Consider the following 15,583-nt stretch of genomic DNA (forward strand, 5'->3'; position numbering starts at 1 on the left):
GCGATGATCTCTCCTTTTCCGAAAAATAGACATGGTGTTTTTTTTTAAATCTGGTACAACTTCCTTTCAAGTGATGCAATAGAGTCCGGTACGATCTTTGTGTATTGCCCCTTCTGAAGAACCTCTTCGATCTTCTGTTCATAGAGAGCAGTATCCATCATCACAGTAGCTTTTCTTCTATTTACAGGTAGGATCTTGATTTTGTTGTCTATACGTAGGCCGTTCAGAGCCCTACGTTCTTCATTGCTGATGTTAAATGTTGAAACTGGTTCTCGATCCAGCTATTCTCTGATTTTCCATTTGAATTCTTCTGCCTCAGTCTGGTCAATAAGGGAACTGGTGGACTCCACTGCAGTAATTATCTCCGAAGGCACATATGTTGGCGCAATGGCTAAGTTTAAACCTTTCCTCAATAAAGATTTCTCTATGTCCGTGAGCTGGCGGGAACTCATGTTGATGACGTTGGCGGCTTCATAGTTGTCCTGTTTTCGGTCTGCATTTGGGCATTGTTTCCTCACTAACTTTTTCCACTTTCTGTTGTGGGTATTCTCCATGTCTTGGGGGATCGTCAAACACCTGCTTTCAATCTTGGCAAAGGGGAAACCAGCAAATTAGGAATAGCAGAGCATGTTTGGATCCATCAACATAACAGTGAGTGGTCCCAAGCTGAGTTCATCCACAGGAAAGAACACTGGTTTAGGAGGAAATTCAAAGAAATCGCGTACATGTGTTCCAACAATGACGATTGAGTATCCACAATCGAAACGTCGTGAAGTAATTTGGTTTGGAATCTCTTAATTTTATTTTCATTTTTTTGTTTAATTGTTCTATTTTCACTTGTATTTTATTTCAGGGTTGTTTTGCTTAAAATAATTGTTAATTTCAGCTAATCTTTTGAATTTTCAATTTGTATTGGTTCTTTTAGGGATTTCAAATCATTTTATATATTATTAGACAATGGAAGTCCGAACACAATCTTTGACATTACTGATTAAACAATAAATCACAGTGACTTAAACTTTTCTCAAATGAAATTTTTTTGTATCTGCTTATCCTTCTCTCTTGACAACATCCTCAATTCCAGATACAGAGATAATATTCAACGTGATTCTTCATTTCTGTCAGTTCTCTTTCTCTGTTGGTTCATGTCGTAATAGAATGACAATAATTTTAATTCATATTTGAATATAACTAACCATATGAATGGTATAAACTTGAGAGATTTCCACAATTCCTTATATATATACACTTACGATTCTCAAACAAAATCGTGACAGGGAGGCAAATTCCTTGCCCGTACTGCATACTGAACAATTCTACAATCCTGAAAGCGATGTACTCCGATCCTTATATAAAAGGAATCAGCCAGAAGGAACACCCATCATACTGGTTCAGCTTGCAGACGAGAAAATGTCGAAAACTGTTTCACTATCTATCTTATTTTTGGCAGTTTCTGTGATTTTTGTTGAGAGTTGCTTGATCACTAACTGTCCAATAGGTGGCAAAAGAAGTGGAAAATTCAGTTTAACTGAATCCAACATTAAACCAGTAAGTAATAAGTATTAATTCAGTAGTAACTAGGCTCTATAAAGAAAAAATGTTGGGATAGTATTTTAATCTGTCATTTTATATTTCATTGTACTACAATGATAAACGAACAACATTATCAAGAAATTGATTTAGGCATTCGCGGCCAAAATTTTCAGTGTTACTATCTCCGTTCGGATTTGAAGGCCGTCGTAGTTTGGAACTGCATCCTAAAGTTTCGCCATCACGAGTGGCTGGCTTCTTCAGAGGTGAATCATCAAGATGAATAAACCTCTGAAGAAGCCAGCTACTCGTGCTAGCGAAACGTTAGCATGCAGTTCCAAAATTCGGCGGCATTCAAACCCGAATGAACACTATCAATATCCTTTTGACTTTTATTTCTCCATCCACTTCGTAGCTGAAAGTGACTTTTATACATGATCTACACATCTTTGTGAAGAGTTCATTTTGAAATTAGTTGCTTTCTTCCTCTCTTTGAAAGTTCACCACAATTTTTTTTATATATAAAGATGGAGAAGTGAAAGCCAGAAGCTTTCTTTGTCAAAAACTATTCTCATCATGAAAATATGCCCCTTTCATTGTAACTCACCAAACACATGTTCATGCATCTGCAGTTTCGTAAGAATGTATCGTCTTTTCCTCCAACCGATTTCCTGGAGTCTTTGAAGTCCACTAGATACTCGTTAGGAAAACAAGAGGATTGTTCCGAATTCTTGAGGTTCTTGTTGAATACTCTTCGTGGGCAAAACAATAACAGAATCAATAATCCTGACCGCTCTGGATTGACTGATTCTGTACAGTCTATGTAAATGTTCAAGAGGTAGCAAAAACGTATATGAATTTCTGGAACTTCAACTAGCGTTTCCTTATATGACTAATAACCAGTCCGTGCAAAGCTTGTTGTTAAATCATCTGAAAAATGGAACTTTCAACTGGTGATGATCGATTGTATTGCCAAACATGCGCCAAACTAACTGACTGTCATAAGAAAATGAGTATAGCTGAGGCACCAGTCAATCTAATAATAACACTGATGATCTTCAAACATGACTCAACCTCTAACGGAAGCACCAAACTCTAACGAATGTTCGAAATAGATGACCACTTCAATCTAGCATACCACTATTATAATCTTCATGCAGTCATTGTTCCTTGTGGTTCTGGCGTTGAATCTGGTCATTATTACGCCTTGGTCAAAGACGAAACGGACAAGTTTGACGATAGTCGTGTCACTAAGTGTTCTGGTGATGTATTGAATTTATTGGAGCCTCTGGAGACACCCTACATTTTGTTTTATTAGAGATAGGACATTGGCAGATCAAGATCTTCAGATGATGTGGTGCTGCAGGTTTTTCCGGGTTTTCCTGCAGCTGAAAAAGCAAATGTGCCACTGGAATCAATGAAGTCTCCCCAGAGCGCCAAATAATTTTTGTTGTTGTTTTATAATTTTATGATTTGTATTTTGGGAGTGTAACTATTAATGTTATGAAAGATTCACCAGAATTTAACTCAATTTATGCCAAATGCTTCGGAAGCAAAACCTTGGCTTTCAAAGTGTCCCCATATTTTCTAACTCAATATTCCGAATTACGTTTATCTGAAAAATATCTCATTATTAGTATATCAATTTTTTTTAGTGGTGAAACAATCTTTCTGTGAAAATTTGATAGTTCATTCTGGAACCTCTGGCATGAAATGAATCTATTGAAAACACCAGAACAAAATTACGAATTTTCATTTTTGTGTAAAGAACGGAAAATGTCGAAATTGTTCTCAAAAATAGAACTATGAATGATACTTTTTAAGTGCTGCTTTCATAATATGGTCGTTTTTATTGATATAAATGAATAAAAAGGTTTTAGGCTTCTACTTTTTCATCTTCGTACAAAAAATTGTAGGAATCTTCAAAGAAAGGAAGAACGCAATTAATTTCAAAATGAACTATTTACAAATAGTTTTCCCATATTTACTAACACAACATTATGAATTACGTTTAACTGAAGAATATTTCAATATCAATATGTCAAATATTTTTCAGTGGTGAAACAAACTATTTGTGACTATTTATTTTTCCGTAAAAAAGTTAAGTAGAAAACGAAAACCTTTCATTCCCAAAAAATGTATTTCTTCGAAAAAAATATACCCCTTCCAATTTCAATGCATACAATACCGAATTGATAACATAAAGATGAAAGTCTCCACATGATTTTCATTTTATTATTTCATTAATAAAGTCCACCGGAATATTTGTGAAACATTTAATGGCGCCAAGTAATATTGAAATATAGTCATCAGTATTTTGAAAGAGTTGAAGAGATAAAAGAGTGCTTCAAATAATATTCATTTTTTCAGAATTGTTTTTTCAGTATTTCACTTCTCAGTTTAGATATACGTTGCTGTAATTTTCCACTTGTAGTGTATTTCTTGTGGACCTGGACTGATAACATGAAGATGAAAGTCTCCACAGAATTTTTATTTTATTATTTCATTAATAAGGGCAACCGACATATTTGTGAAACGTTTAACGACGTCAAATAATATTGAAATTTAGTCATCAGTATTTTTGAACGTCGTCTGAAGTTGAAGAGTCAAAAGAGTCCTTCAGACTCTTTTGACTTTCAACTTCAGGATTAATATTCATCTTTTTAGAAATATTCTTTCCGTATTTCACTTCTCAGTTTTGACATACGTTCCTGTAATTTTCTACTTGCAGTGTATTTCTTGTGGACCTGGACATACAGGCCAGTGTTTTGGACCAAATATCTGCTGCGGGCCGTTTGGTTGTCTAATAGGCAGTCGCGAAACGTTTGGATGTCAAAGAGGAGGGTTTCATGAGAGTGAGCCCTGCATAGCTGGTTTTTCCTCCTGTAGAAAAAATACGGGGCGCTGTGCCACTGAAAACATATGCTGCACTCAAGGTATTTTTGAAATTCGTTCATATACATAATAACAATCGACAAATCAAAATGTGAATTGACCACTGTAACGAAAATTTTCCATATATCAATTTTTGCCTATCTTGGGTGACGGTTTTTCTAAAAATGTTCGATGAAATGAATGTCGAATGATTCCATTTTCTATTCAACTCAAATTAGGAATATTGTGTAACCTTCGTTGTCGTAGATTGAAACGGGTTACTTTGTTACTTAGGAACTAAATTATGGGCTGCCGGGATAGGGGAGAATAGTCTCCAGCAGCACGATCCTACCCCTGTACGCAGTCCACTCAGGCAATGATCTTTTCCATGCAGAATACTTGCTCCTCGGAAGACCGTAATCAGAGATATAAGGGGTGTAGTGGTCTAGCCTTGCGAGAGATACACCACGATATAGTTCACAATATCGACTTGAGGTGGTAATAAGAAGGCCTAAAATGAGATTAAGGTTTAGAAGGATATACCCTTTAGGGTATTTTCGGGAAGTGGGTTCTTACCGTAGTTGTTGTGTGAAACGGGTACTTAATAAAATCCCCAATACTGTGAGCGAGTTATTCCTTTAGATAACCCAAATATAGTTATTCCCGTATTGAATATTTTGGTTTCTTCAAATCCACAAAGTGATGAGCTCAAAATTCTTGCTCCAGAGAAGATAACCAAACTCAACTCTCATTACCAGAGACAAAACCCTTTTCTTTTTCCTTTCCTTTTTTTTCCCTATCAACGTTATTCAAGGTCGAATTATTCTGATTGTCTTTAGGCACAAAAAACTGAACTGAATTGTTTTGAATGTTATACAGGGTGGATGCTGTGCATAAATATATGATTTCAATACATTACTTTTCTGTTATCTTATAAATCCGCTCTTGCATTTTGGGAACCGTAACAATTGTTCGAGAAGTTATTGATTTGATCATCAATTTTCAAAAAAATCAAAATATCCAGGTGTGTTTGAAAGTGATTGACAATGTTTCACTGTCTAAAAAGATGTCAACAGATTCAAAAGCTATGGTAGCACAAATAACATAAAAATATTTAAAAACTAAAATAATCGGACCTAAATATTCAGTTGAGTTAGTTATGACAGAGGTTATGGTAAAAAAAAATATAATGTGATCTGAAATGAAAACGAACGGTTAATGGGTTATGGTTAATAATAAGTGAAATGTCAATCATATACAAATAATAAAAATATGCAATAAAATTAGAATAAATAGAAATATTCAAAATAAATCATGAAAAAAAAACGAAAAAATTAAATGGTCCAATTTCAAACCAATTGACTCCACTACTTTTCGATTGTTAGTATCCGCAATAGTTTTCGGGTGATAACTGGCCTACCTGATAGTGAGATGATTCATAGATGACTTGGGCGTTTCTCCTCTTCCTATCCGGTTCAGTTCAACGTAGATTGTTTTGCCGCTTGATTAGAGGTTTCCGTATGTTGCGTACTTATCTCCACATGTTATATACGCAGCTTCTTTGAACTTCCTATTGAACCAGTTACATCAAATGGCCCGAAGCTGAGAATGATCCCATCTTCAGACCATTTGATTTTATGTTGAGGAGTTCAGTCATGCTCCACTATTCCCGATTTGATAGTTTCTCCTCACTGGTGTTTTTCGTGTACTCGCCACAAACTTTCAACGGCCTATTGGTTTCAGCAATTCTGGAAATCGCAGTCCACGTTTGGTGGCTTTGTTTTTGTGAGAATATTACGGATTGTGTTCCAGAACCTGAAGCAGGCTCTGATGTTGTACTTGAAATTCTCTCCAACAGCTCTCTGCCTGATGGTGGGATAGTAATGGTTAAGACGGCCTCTCTTTCTTCATGTCTTCAAGCCTAAGTCTTTTTCACGAGCTTTTTGGAGTAACCATTTTGCTGAAGATCTTTTCTGATGTGACCTAGTTCTTTGTCGAAACTTTTCTTCGGGTTACAGAGCCTGAATGCTCGATCACTTAGGGTTTCGACGATTTCTCTCTTGGTAAGTGGTTGGAGTGGTGATTCAGATACTGGTTATCAGTGAACTAATTTTTCCCAGTTACTGTCGGTCTTATTCACCATAACGTCCGAAAACAGCAAGCCCTTGTGAACTTCTTTCTCCATTGTAAATGTAATGGCAGGTGTTGCCAAAAACTGCCCAGTTTCGTGTTTTCATGGTTGCATACTAGGTGTCATCAACGTATCACAACATTGAAAGTCTGTATTGGCGAGCACAAAAATTACCTAGCGACAAGAAACCAGCGAATCGGAAATAGCGGAGCAAGTTTAGACTCTTCAGCATAACATCAACAATAGTCCAAATCCGACCAGTGGTTTAAGAAGAAGTTAATCAACGACGCATTCAGCCAGGCTATTGCAGGCCAGTTATCACCTGAAGATGTGTGTGGATACTAAAGATCGAAAGGTCATTGAAGTAACTTCGTTTGATATTTTTTTCTTATTTTTAATTCTTTGGCTATTTTCATTTATCTTGATTATTTTATTTTATAGTAACTTCATTTCATCGATTTATTGTTTGTATATAATTGGTATTTCGCTTTGTTCATTTAGATCTGATTATTTAAAATTTTTCCAATAACTTTTAGTTTCATTCAGATATTTTGAAACAATTTTAGACAATGGAAGTCCAAACTTGTAGCCTTTTATAATATCTGTCTTCTGACCCATCCAGTAGAATGGTCCGTAATATGAAGGTGAAAATTTAAGTCTGTTGGAAAGTGTTTCTTGATGTTTTTTCGGGTTTATGATCTTCCAAAATCAAAAAAATAAATAAATCTTAATCAATAAAACTTCTGAAGTAGTGTACTTTGAATAAGGTAATCATTATTGTGAAGAAAAACGTCATAGAATACTGAAATACAGTCATATGGAATTTTTTGACCCATTGTTCCGTATTTATTCTTTTTTCGGATTGTAAAATAGGTTATGAACATATACTTGCCAAATAATATATTTTTTGTTACAGTTTCGTGCCACACGGACAGACAATGTTCAACTGACCGAAGAATGAGACCACTTTCAGAAAACGCCGTAGAAATGGATATTTATAATTTGGTGAACAACTACCCTTCAGAGCTATCTATTGAAAAATAATTATTCAAACATATATTCCAAATGTAACCTCTCAAATGCTACCATGAAAACTGACGACCAAATTAAAATTATACACAGAATCAACAGAATACAAAAATGTTAATTTTTTCAAAATCTTTCATTTTTTGTCCACTTTTCGAATATATGAGTATGTCCTATCTTTCCTTTCTTTAGCAGTATCTACTGAGTAAGCTACCATATTTTCCATTCCCGACAAGCGAAGAGAAGCAAGCATTAATTAGCATTGTTTGTCGAATTATTGAGGTTATTTTTTTTTTCAAAAATTACACCTCACGATTTGATCTACACAAGTTTGTGGAGATCAAATCGTGAGGTGTAGTTTCTGAAATTACTATGGATCTTCATCAAGTAACGGCCGAATCAATCAGAAAATTACTGAGATTATTTCTCTCAACAACATAATTATTCATCATCTAAAAGCAAACATTATTTGGAGTTTTGTTTTCATGATCGAGGGTGACTTATCACAGACATTTTTCGTCCTCTGGTTTCCTTTGCAGCGTTTATTCATTGTTGGACTCATCCGTTCTAGAATAACAAACCTTAGTAGGAAACGGCAATGACAACTCTCCTTTACGAAGGGATTGATAGAAGATCCGATCCACGAATATCAATAATAAACGAGGCTCGTGGATTACTGAGTATTCGTCTTCGTAAGAGGATATGTCATCGCGTTTTCCTGCCGCTTGTTCATTGGGAACAGTTAAGTCCAACAATGCATTCGTGGTTCAACCCAGCACTAGTAAGACCTTTGGCGAGTCGAAACAGCGCGGTATTGGATCCCGCATCTTGTTTTTTGAGCTGTGATTTCAACTAGTTGCCCTGCAGAGAAAGCTGCAGAGGAAGACAGAACAAATCCGGTTTGGCGGAACATGCAACTGACGTTTTGGAGAGTCTAGTTTATCTTCGATATATTCGTGAATTGATTGATCTAACTGATGGCATCTTCGTGAAAGGAACGGCCATCACTAATTCCTATTATTTGTGACTATGGTTTACCATGGTAATAATGTTCCCCAGAGTTTAGCGTTCGAATTATAACATCTAAATGTGAATAAAATCAATTAAAAAAGGACTAATGAATAACACAATGTTTAATATGTACCTCCATTTTTTGGAATAGTTCCAATATTTCCGATATCAGTCGTATGAGGATGAGAAACTTTCCAATAAGAAGGTGCACTTTCAGTGATTATCCTGTTCATACCATCTTCACATTTTATTTTGAATCCCAAATATTTTGAGCGAATCGAATATGATATGTGAATGTAATATATAAAAATGGATGTTTGCTGGTTGGTTGGTTGGTAAGTGATAAACTTCTACATCGCTCAACCGATCGTGATGAAACTTGATTGACATGTAATTAATTTTTCATACAGAAGGTTTTAAGGCTATCAATTTTTCTGTAACTCGCTACTAGATGGCGCTGTAGAACAATTTTTTGAAAGCACCGTTCTATAACGCTGCGCACGCACAAGTTCGTTGATTCTGATTCTGTCAAAACAATGGAACAACAGCGATACAGCTGCTGTATAATACTATGTTTCATATATAAAAAAATTGTGACTTGAATTAATTAAACAGGGGCAATACATACAGTTTTTTTTTTATAGATTCGTTCTTTTTTCGTCAATCATATAAGTAGGTAGGCATTTAATTTTGATTAATTGATCAATACTAGAAAAATAATTACCGTAATGATAAGGTCATTGATGATAGTTCACCCAGCCTGATGTTGGAATAAGTTTACATTTTTTATCGAAACGTGCACCAAAAATAGATAGTTTTTTCGGTGTGTGAAAAGTTGAACTTGAAACAGAACTGTTTCTATGAAAGTTTCCGTACTAACAGGTATAATTGATATACAGGCCGTATCGTGGTGACATTATTTTCTAAACCATAACAGATACGAAGACGATTAAATGGGAAAAATGGTAACTGTCATTGGGAACAATACGATGGTCGACGAAAATTTACGAGAACTCTCGCCCTTGCCTAAGCAATTAATTCACAATCCAAGGGTATACCACATTTGATATTTTTATAGCGTTACATTTGAAATAAATACTATTATCGGTGCCAACAGTTTCAAATTACGGTCCTGTCGTTACTTCTTCTGTAAATTATTTTGATTTCTTCAAAATATAATTCAGATAACCCAATAAACTCGGCAGGTAGGTACCCCAACACAATGAAAATTCGTACTTTTTCGTTTTGGAAATTTATGTATTGCCATAATCCTTCTTTCAAGGCTTATTTCTCCCTAATTAACTATAATTCGTGATATTTTCATAATTCTCAATTCTGGAAGTAACGAAAATATCACTTTTTGGTCAAAAATTCAATTGTTGTATGATTTGGATATGATAAAATAGCATCTCAATTCATTTACCATTTTAAACGCGTAGGCTTTGCTTGGTTTCTATGGCAGGAAAAATGAATGCGTTGTTGATATCTGTTAAGAACTGTCAGACGTTTATGAACATATCAAAGATGTATTTAAATGATGAAAGGACTGATATGCTATTTAGTAATGCAAAATCGAAAAGAAATCTTTTTTTGGCAAGGAATATGTATGTTGAGCTATACCGGATCGTCGTATTTCGAGCATACAGTTTAGACGATTAGAAAGAAATTTGAGGGACTATGGTGCATTTGACAGAAAGAAATCAAGAAAATGTGTGGTTACTGGAAGTGTGAGGAATCAAATAAAATAAATGTTATGGGTAAGCAAATATTACCACATAAAAAAGTGCACAGTGAAAATATACTTTTTTTATTTATGATTGGCCAGTTTCAAAAATAATGCTAATCAAGATTGTTCTTCACGAGAACTTGCCCACAAAATGGGGATTTCTGTAAAATCCACCAAAACTATTGAAATAAAAACAAATATAAATGCTACAGGATACGCAAAGTTCATCACCTCAATGAAAGGGATTTCGGAAGGAGAGTACGATTTGCGAAGTAGTTGAGACGTAGAAATAGGGAAGTTCGAAATATTTGTGAAAAAATAAAATGAGCGGACGAATCAAAATTCACCAACAAAGATTGGTTTAACAGAAATATCCATTATAGGTGGAATAATACAAATGAACATTTACATAGGGAACAAACATCCTTGGCCCTTTCTTTCACGATGATCATTTGAATTGTCAAATGTATCTTCATTTTCTGTTCAATGAACTCGATGGATTGCCACTGAATATCCGCCATGAAATACAATATTTTCAACAGGACGGCGCTCCTCCCCATAAAGCAGCAATAGTAAGGGACCATTCAGATGCAGTATTCCCAAGAAAATGGATTGGAAACAATGGACCAATTAACTGGCCAGCTCGATCCACAGATCTTACTCTTGTAGATTTTTTGTTTGGGGACACATAAAGGATAAAGTTTTTTCAACACCAAGTACAGATATCGACCATCTCAAACAAAAAATAACAGATGCATGTATTAGTATTACACCTATTATGCTAGAAAGTTGCCACAGAAATTGTCTGGACCGGCGACTTATATGCATTCAACAAAGAGGTCGTCAATTCGAGCATTTAATGTGGATTGCCATGTAGCTTTGATTTTCCGAATTGGTTTAATTCTTCCCAAAAATTCGTGATAAAATAAACTGTTTTTCTGTTTGATTGTTGTCACTGATGATGGTGGTTATTTCAAATGAAACGCTATAAAAATATCAAATGTGATATACCCTTGGATTGTGAATGTATCGCTTTATCAATATCTGTAGTAAAAAAGACAGGTCCGTATTTAAAACAAAAAGTTGATGGTAGCCATGTTGACACGAAACGTTTTATCGAATATTTATTATCACATCATCATAGTATACAATAACATTTTCCTTTTCCATTTTTTGATATTCTCCGAAATAACAATTCCATTCGAAAAAAAAACGAAAAACAACATTTTTTGTTTTCCCCGTATAACTCGAGAAGGGCAAGAGTCCTGGTAAATTTTCTTCGACCATTGTATTGTTCCCTATGACAATTACCTTTTTTCCCATTTAATCGTCTTCATATCTGTTACGGTTTAGAATATAGCAATGTCACCACATGATGAAAGAAACTGCCTGTATATATTATATTCTTCTTATTGTGCAAGATACGCGAGTTCTCCGATTTTAGAAATATTTGATGATTTCTTCATCTTCGACAGTTTTTGCTAAAACCTACGACTATAATTTTTCACAACAACTAACAGTTGAGATGTTGCATCATCATCAAACAATAATATTATTTAATGAAACGCTTCCGGACATTCATGGAAGATTTAAAAGTCTGCTTAACATCAACAACAATTCCATCTTACGATGACAATCGTAGAATTTTTAACAAAAAATAGTTCATATCCTAAATGATCTTACCTCTACGAGAGAAATAAACAGGGTTTTGAATTAAAATAAGTAATTAACGTTGACTTTTGCTGTATTAAAAAAATAGAGAAAATCACATGCACATTATGTTAACTGGTTCAGGCCTACTATGATTCTTCTGTTGGACTTATACTCTTGAGGTGTTGGAATGCAGATACCAACGCTGTGAGTTGTATGTTCTCATTTGCTCCAGAGCAAATACGGTATTCAATTTCAGCCATTTTGTCTAACAGATCGGTCATCAAATCGAACGGAAACTCAACTGAAAATAAATATTAATAGAGAGCAATGTTTTTAAATGACAATCAACTCACCTCTGTGTACATATTTGTGTACTTCGGTTATAATATCATGTAGAGCCAAACCTTTAACCACCTTCAGTTCTTTTATATCTGGAAATATTCAATTAAGGAGCATTTACGATATTGACAAATGAAATATAAACCACTAGAGAATACCGATATTTTGAGTAAACGACAGAGAAAAACTACTTCTCGTCATTTATCTGGTAATGAAAAATAAGAGGTTCACTTTGCCCAATTGGGCGCGTCAAGGAATACAATCAGGCAATCATCTGCAATCCTCAGAAACAACTCAGATTTTGATGATTTTTTTCAAAATTTTGTTTTTTTTATGTTGTTAAAAATCAGGAAACTTTTGAAGAGGTGACTGAATATGCATTTTGAAAATAAATCTTTGTATTTTAATAAATATATCAACAATATACCATAGCACCAACGTTAAAGTTTGTTTAATGGATGTAATCATGATCGAACTGAAGCATCTGAGATAAATCGTAGATATATAATTTATAGTTCAATCGATTATTTATTTGAAGAAGACATGCCTTTAAAGGAAAACATTTAGAAACCAGCTGCATATTGCTTCATTTCGATTGGTTTGTGCAAAGGCACAAATATTTAAACGCATGTGTTTGGCATGGCATTTTTTGAAAAGTTACTTAATATTTTTCAATTATGTTTCGATTGTTTGTTGATTCTAGGTCAGACAATCCTGCCTGAAATAAGATATTTTTGACAGTTTTACTGCCTTATCCTTATCCTTCTCCCATTTCACATTAAAATTAGTTGAAAAAATATGGTAGTTTTACAGGATTTGTCATTAAAAAAAGAACACAAACACTCAATTTTCAAATTGCGGCCTATACACTTGAATAGTTATTTTTATTAGCCCCATTCTTCGGGAGGAAACAAAGTGAGTTGTATATGATAATGTATTCCTGAATGATTGGACCAGAAAATGAGAACACAACATAGATTGAAGTTAAGTATTGATAATAGATGTGATTTGCTTACAAAAGGTCCAACAATAATTCAGTTCAATTCATATCGATTACCTAACTGCTCGTTTCATCATTCAGGATCAAACAAAACTGTCATTACATTTATCTTTGAAGACTCTTTTCGCATTTGTTCTTTGAAGTTAATGGGGTGGAACGTTAGCAATTAATTCTTTCCTCTAAATGTACCTCTTTACGTGGTTCCTCAACCTTGAAAGTTTCAGCTGCTGCACGAAATTTCCGAAAATTAATAAAATTTCCAAGGAAATTATGTTCCCTTTCATTATAAATGCATGAATGCATGGACGAAGAAGACATGACTTGTTAAAATATTGTGATATTTCATTGAGATGGTTTTTTATGGAAAAAACTCGTTACAAGGAATTATTTTTGTCCTGTTTCGAATGCGTTTTTCATCATCAGGTGCTGAAGCCATCAATTCCACTGACACACCAATATCCTCTGCTAGAACAACTGCATCATGGAAGTTACTAACTGGAGATGATTGTATGATTGCATGATTCACATATTGATTTTTGAAGAAGAAACTTATAAACCTAATTATGTTCTGGCTGTTTCCTAAAAATTTTTCTTTAGATGTATTCAGAGGCATTTTTTCTTCAAATTAATAATTGATTAGAGTATAACTCGTATATCTTCTGTTATACTATATATTCTGGCATACTTATTACCTACATGAATATTCAATATACTTTTGTTATATTTCATTTTAGAAAAAAAGGTTCTGGCTTTTTACTTTTCTATCTTTATACAACAAATGTGGTAATCTTCCAAACAAAGGAACAAATCAATTAATTTCAAAATGAACTCTTTACAAAGATATGTAGTGCATGCAAAGAAGTAATTTTAAGACACAAATTGGAAGAAAAAGCTTTGGATTACACGAAAGAGAAAACTTTCCGAACATCTTTTGTATGAACATTGATACAATAAATTCTTTTCAGTGCCTCTAAACGATATAAATGATTCTGAAAACTGTAATCAATGCTGTAAGCAAGTTTGGAAAACAATAAATTTTATAAAATCAACTTTAATAGATGATTCAAAGATGAAATCCACAACTAGGTTATTCCATTAAGAATCTTACTGAATATAATATAGCATACTCTTTAAACACTTGTTTTTAAAAGATATGCATAAATCGAGTTTCATGCCTATTACTAAAAGAGATACTTATAATTTTGAGTAATGCCATCATCCACAATCTGTGAAAAAATCAGAAGTTAATAAGAGGAGTCTACCGTTAAAAATAGTTTCTTCTGATGTTGGAAACTACAACAAATATGACTGATAACTTATATTTATAAAAAGGAAGAAAAAGTCTATTTTCCTTTTATAATATGAAACTGTTCTTATTCTTATTTTGTTCTCGGCAAAATTATAACAAAACAATTTGCCGACTAATCTGACATCACATTTCCTACATTTATATAGATGTCTTGATAATTTTGCCTATTATAATATTTCTCTAAATTCACCATGGAGGTTCTGAAAGAAATCTAATCAGCTTTTGTTTGTTCTGGAGTTGGCAATATAATATTTACTCTGTACTTTGGTATTCAAGGATACTTTTATAAGTAGTTTGAAAATCCTCATTTAGCAGCCATTTCACAATATTCTCAATATCTGTCCTCAACGGATGTCCTACGCAACTATACACATTGTCCTCTGTAACATTTTTATAGGCCAACCAAGTACTTTGTAGAACGTTCAGCACTTTACGCATATCACCATTTGCCAAAGTTAGCAGAGCATTTTTTCCATCTTCTGTTATGGTAACCCTACAATAATACAAACATACAGAAAAATATATATACAGAATATATATGCACTGAAAATATGTCAGCTTGAGAAAAAGCAAACTTACTTTTCTTCATCCGCTACGTAGCTTAATCTTGGTAAAATCTGATCTGGTGAAAGTGGGCCGAACCTGAATCTGGTACAACGAGACTGCAGAGCAGGTATTATTTTACTCAAATAATTGCAGATTATGCAGAATCTAATGTTCTCAGTGTATTTTTCTATGACTGAAAATAAGAATATTTAGAAAGTTATAGTAAACATCTAACACATCATATTATATCTTATTAGATAGATGAATCTTTATTGAAATAGGATATTCTAATACAGGGTGGGGCACCGAAAACTAAACAGATCGAATATCTGAAAAAAATGCAAAAACACGTCAATTTTAAATCCAAGAGGGACAAATCTTATCGTTACCTCAACTGTCATACTTCTCTCCCCACCCCTTGTTCACTTATACAATTTG

At 34.0% G+C, this 15,583-nt stretch overlaps 2 protein-coding genes across 4 annotated transcripts in view; one reads left to right on the plus strand and one right to left on the minus strand.

The window, feature by feature from the left end:
• The first annotated feature begins 1,018 nt into the window (after positions 1-1,018).
• The window catches only part of IT (oxytocin/vasopressin-like peptide), a 42,529-nt gene continuing 27,964 nt past the window's right edge, over positions 1,019-15,583 (plus strand). The window contains exons 1-3 of one of the 2 annotated variants that reach the window (XM_023156339.2): positions 1,029-1,548; positions 4,262-4,466; positions 7,452-7,686. In XM_023156339.2, the coding sequence (XP_023012107.2) occupies positions 1,411-1,548; positions 4,262-4,466; positions 7,452-7,579 (471 nt within the window). In that variant the 5' untranslated portion in view covers positions 1,029-1,410 and the 3' untranslated portion in view covers positions 7,580-7,686. Of the gene's footprint in view, positions 1,549-4,261; positions 4,467-7,451; positions 7,687-15,583 lie in introns of those variants that run through there. The other variant, XM_074179997.1, reaches the window with a different exon arrangement.
• LOC111502298 (replication factor C subunit RfC3) overlaps positions 12,025-15,583 on the minus strand; it is a 39,520-nt gene continuing 35,961 nt past the window's right edge. Inside the window, exons 5-8 of one of the 2 annotated variants that reach the window (XM_023156357.2) lie at positions 15,179-15,338; positions 14,881-15,092; positions 12,305-12,382; positions 12,025-12,252 (exon numbers count right to left, since the gene is read on the minus strand). In XM_023156357.2, the coding sequence (XP_023012125.2) occupies positions 12,098-12,252; positions 12,305-12,382; positions 14,881-15,092; positions 15,179-15,338 (605 nt within the window). In that variant the 3' untranslated portion in view covers positions 12,025-12,097. Of the gene's footprint in view, positions 12,253-12,304; positions 12,383-14,636; positions 14,800-14,855; positions 15,093-15,178; positions 15,339-15,583 lie in introns of those variants that run through there. The other variant, XM_023156358.2, reaches the window with a different exon arrangement.

Source organism: Leptinotarsa decemlineata, unplaced genomic scaffold (genome assembly GCF_025532065.1).
Source record: "Leptinotarsa decemlineata unplaced genomic scaffold, Ldec_3_MD MMD2_tig00026282_RagTag_RagTag, whole genome shotgun sequence".
Lineage (NCBI taxonomy): Eukaryota > Metazoa > Arthropoda > Insecta > Coleoptera > Chrysomelidae > Leptinotarsa > Leptinotarsa decemlineata.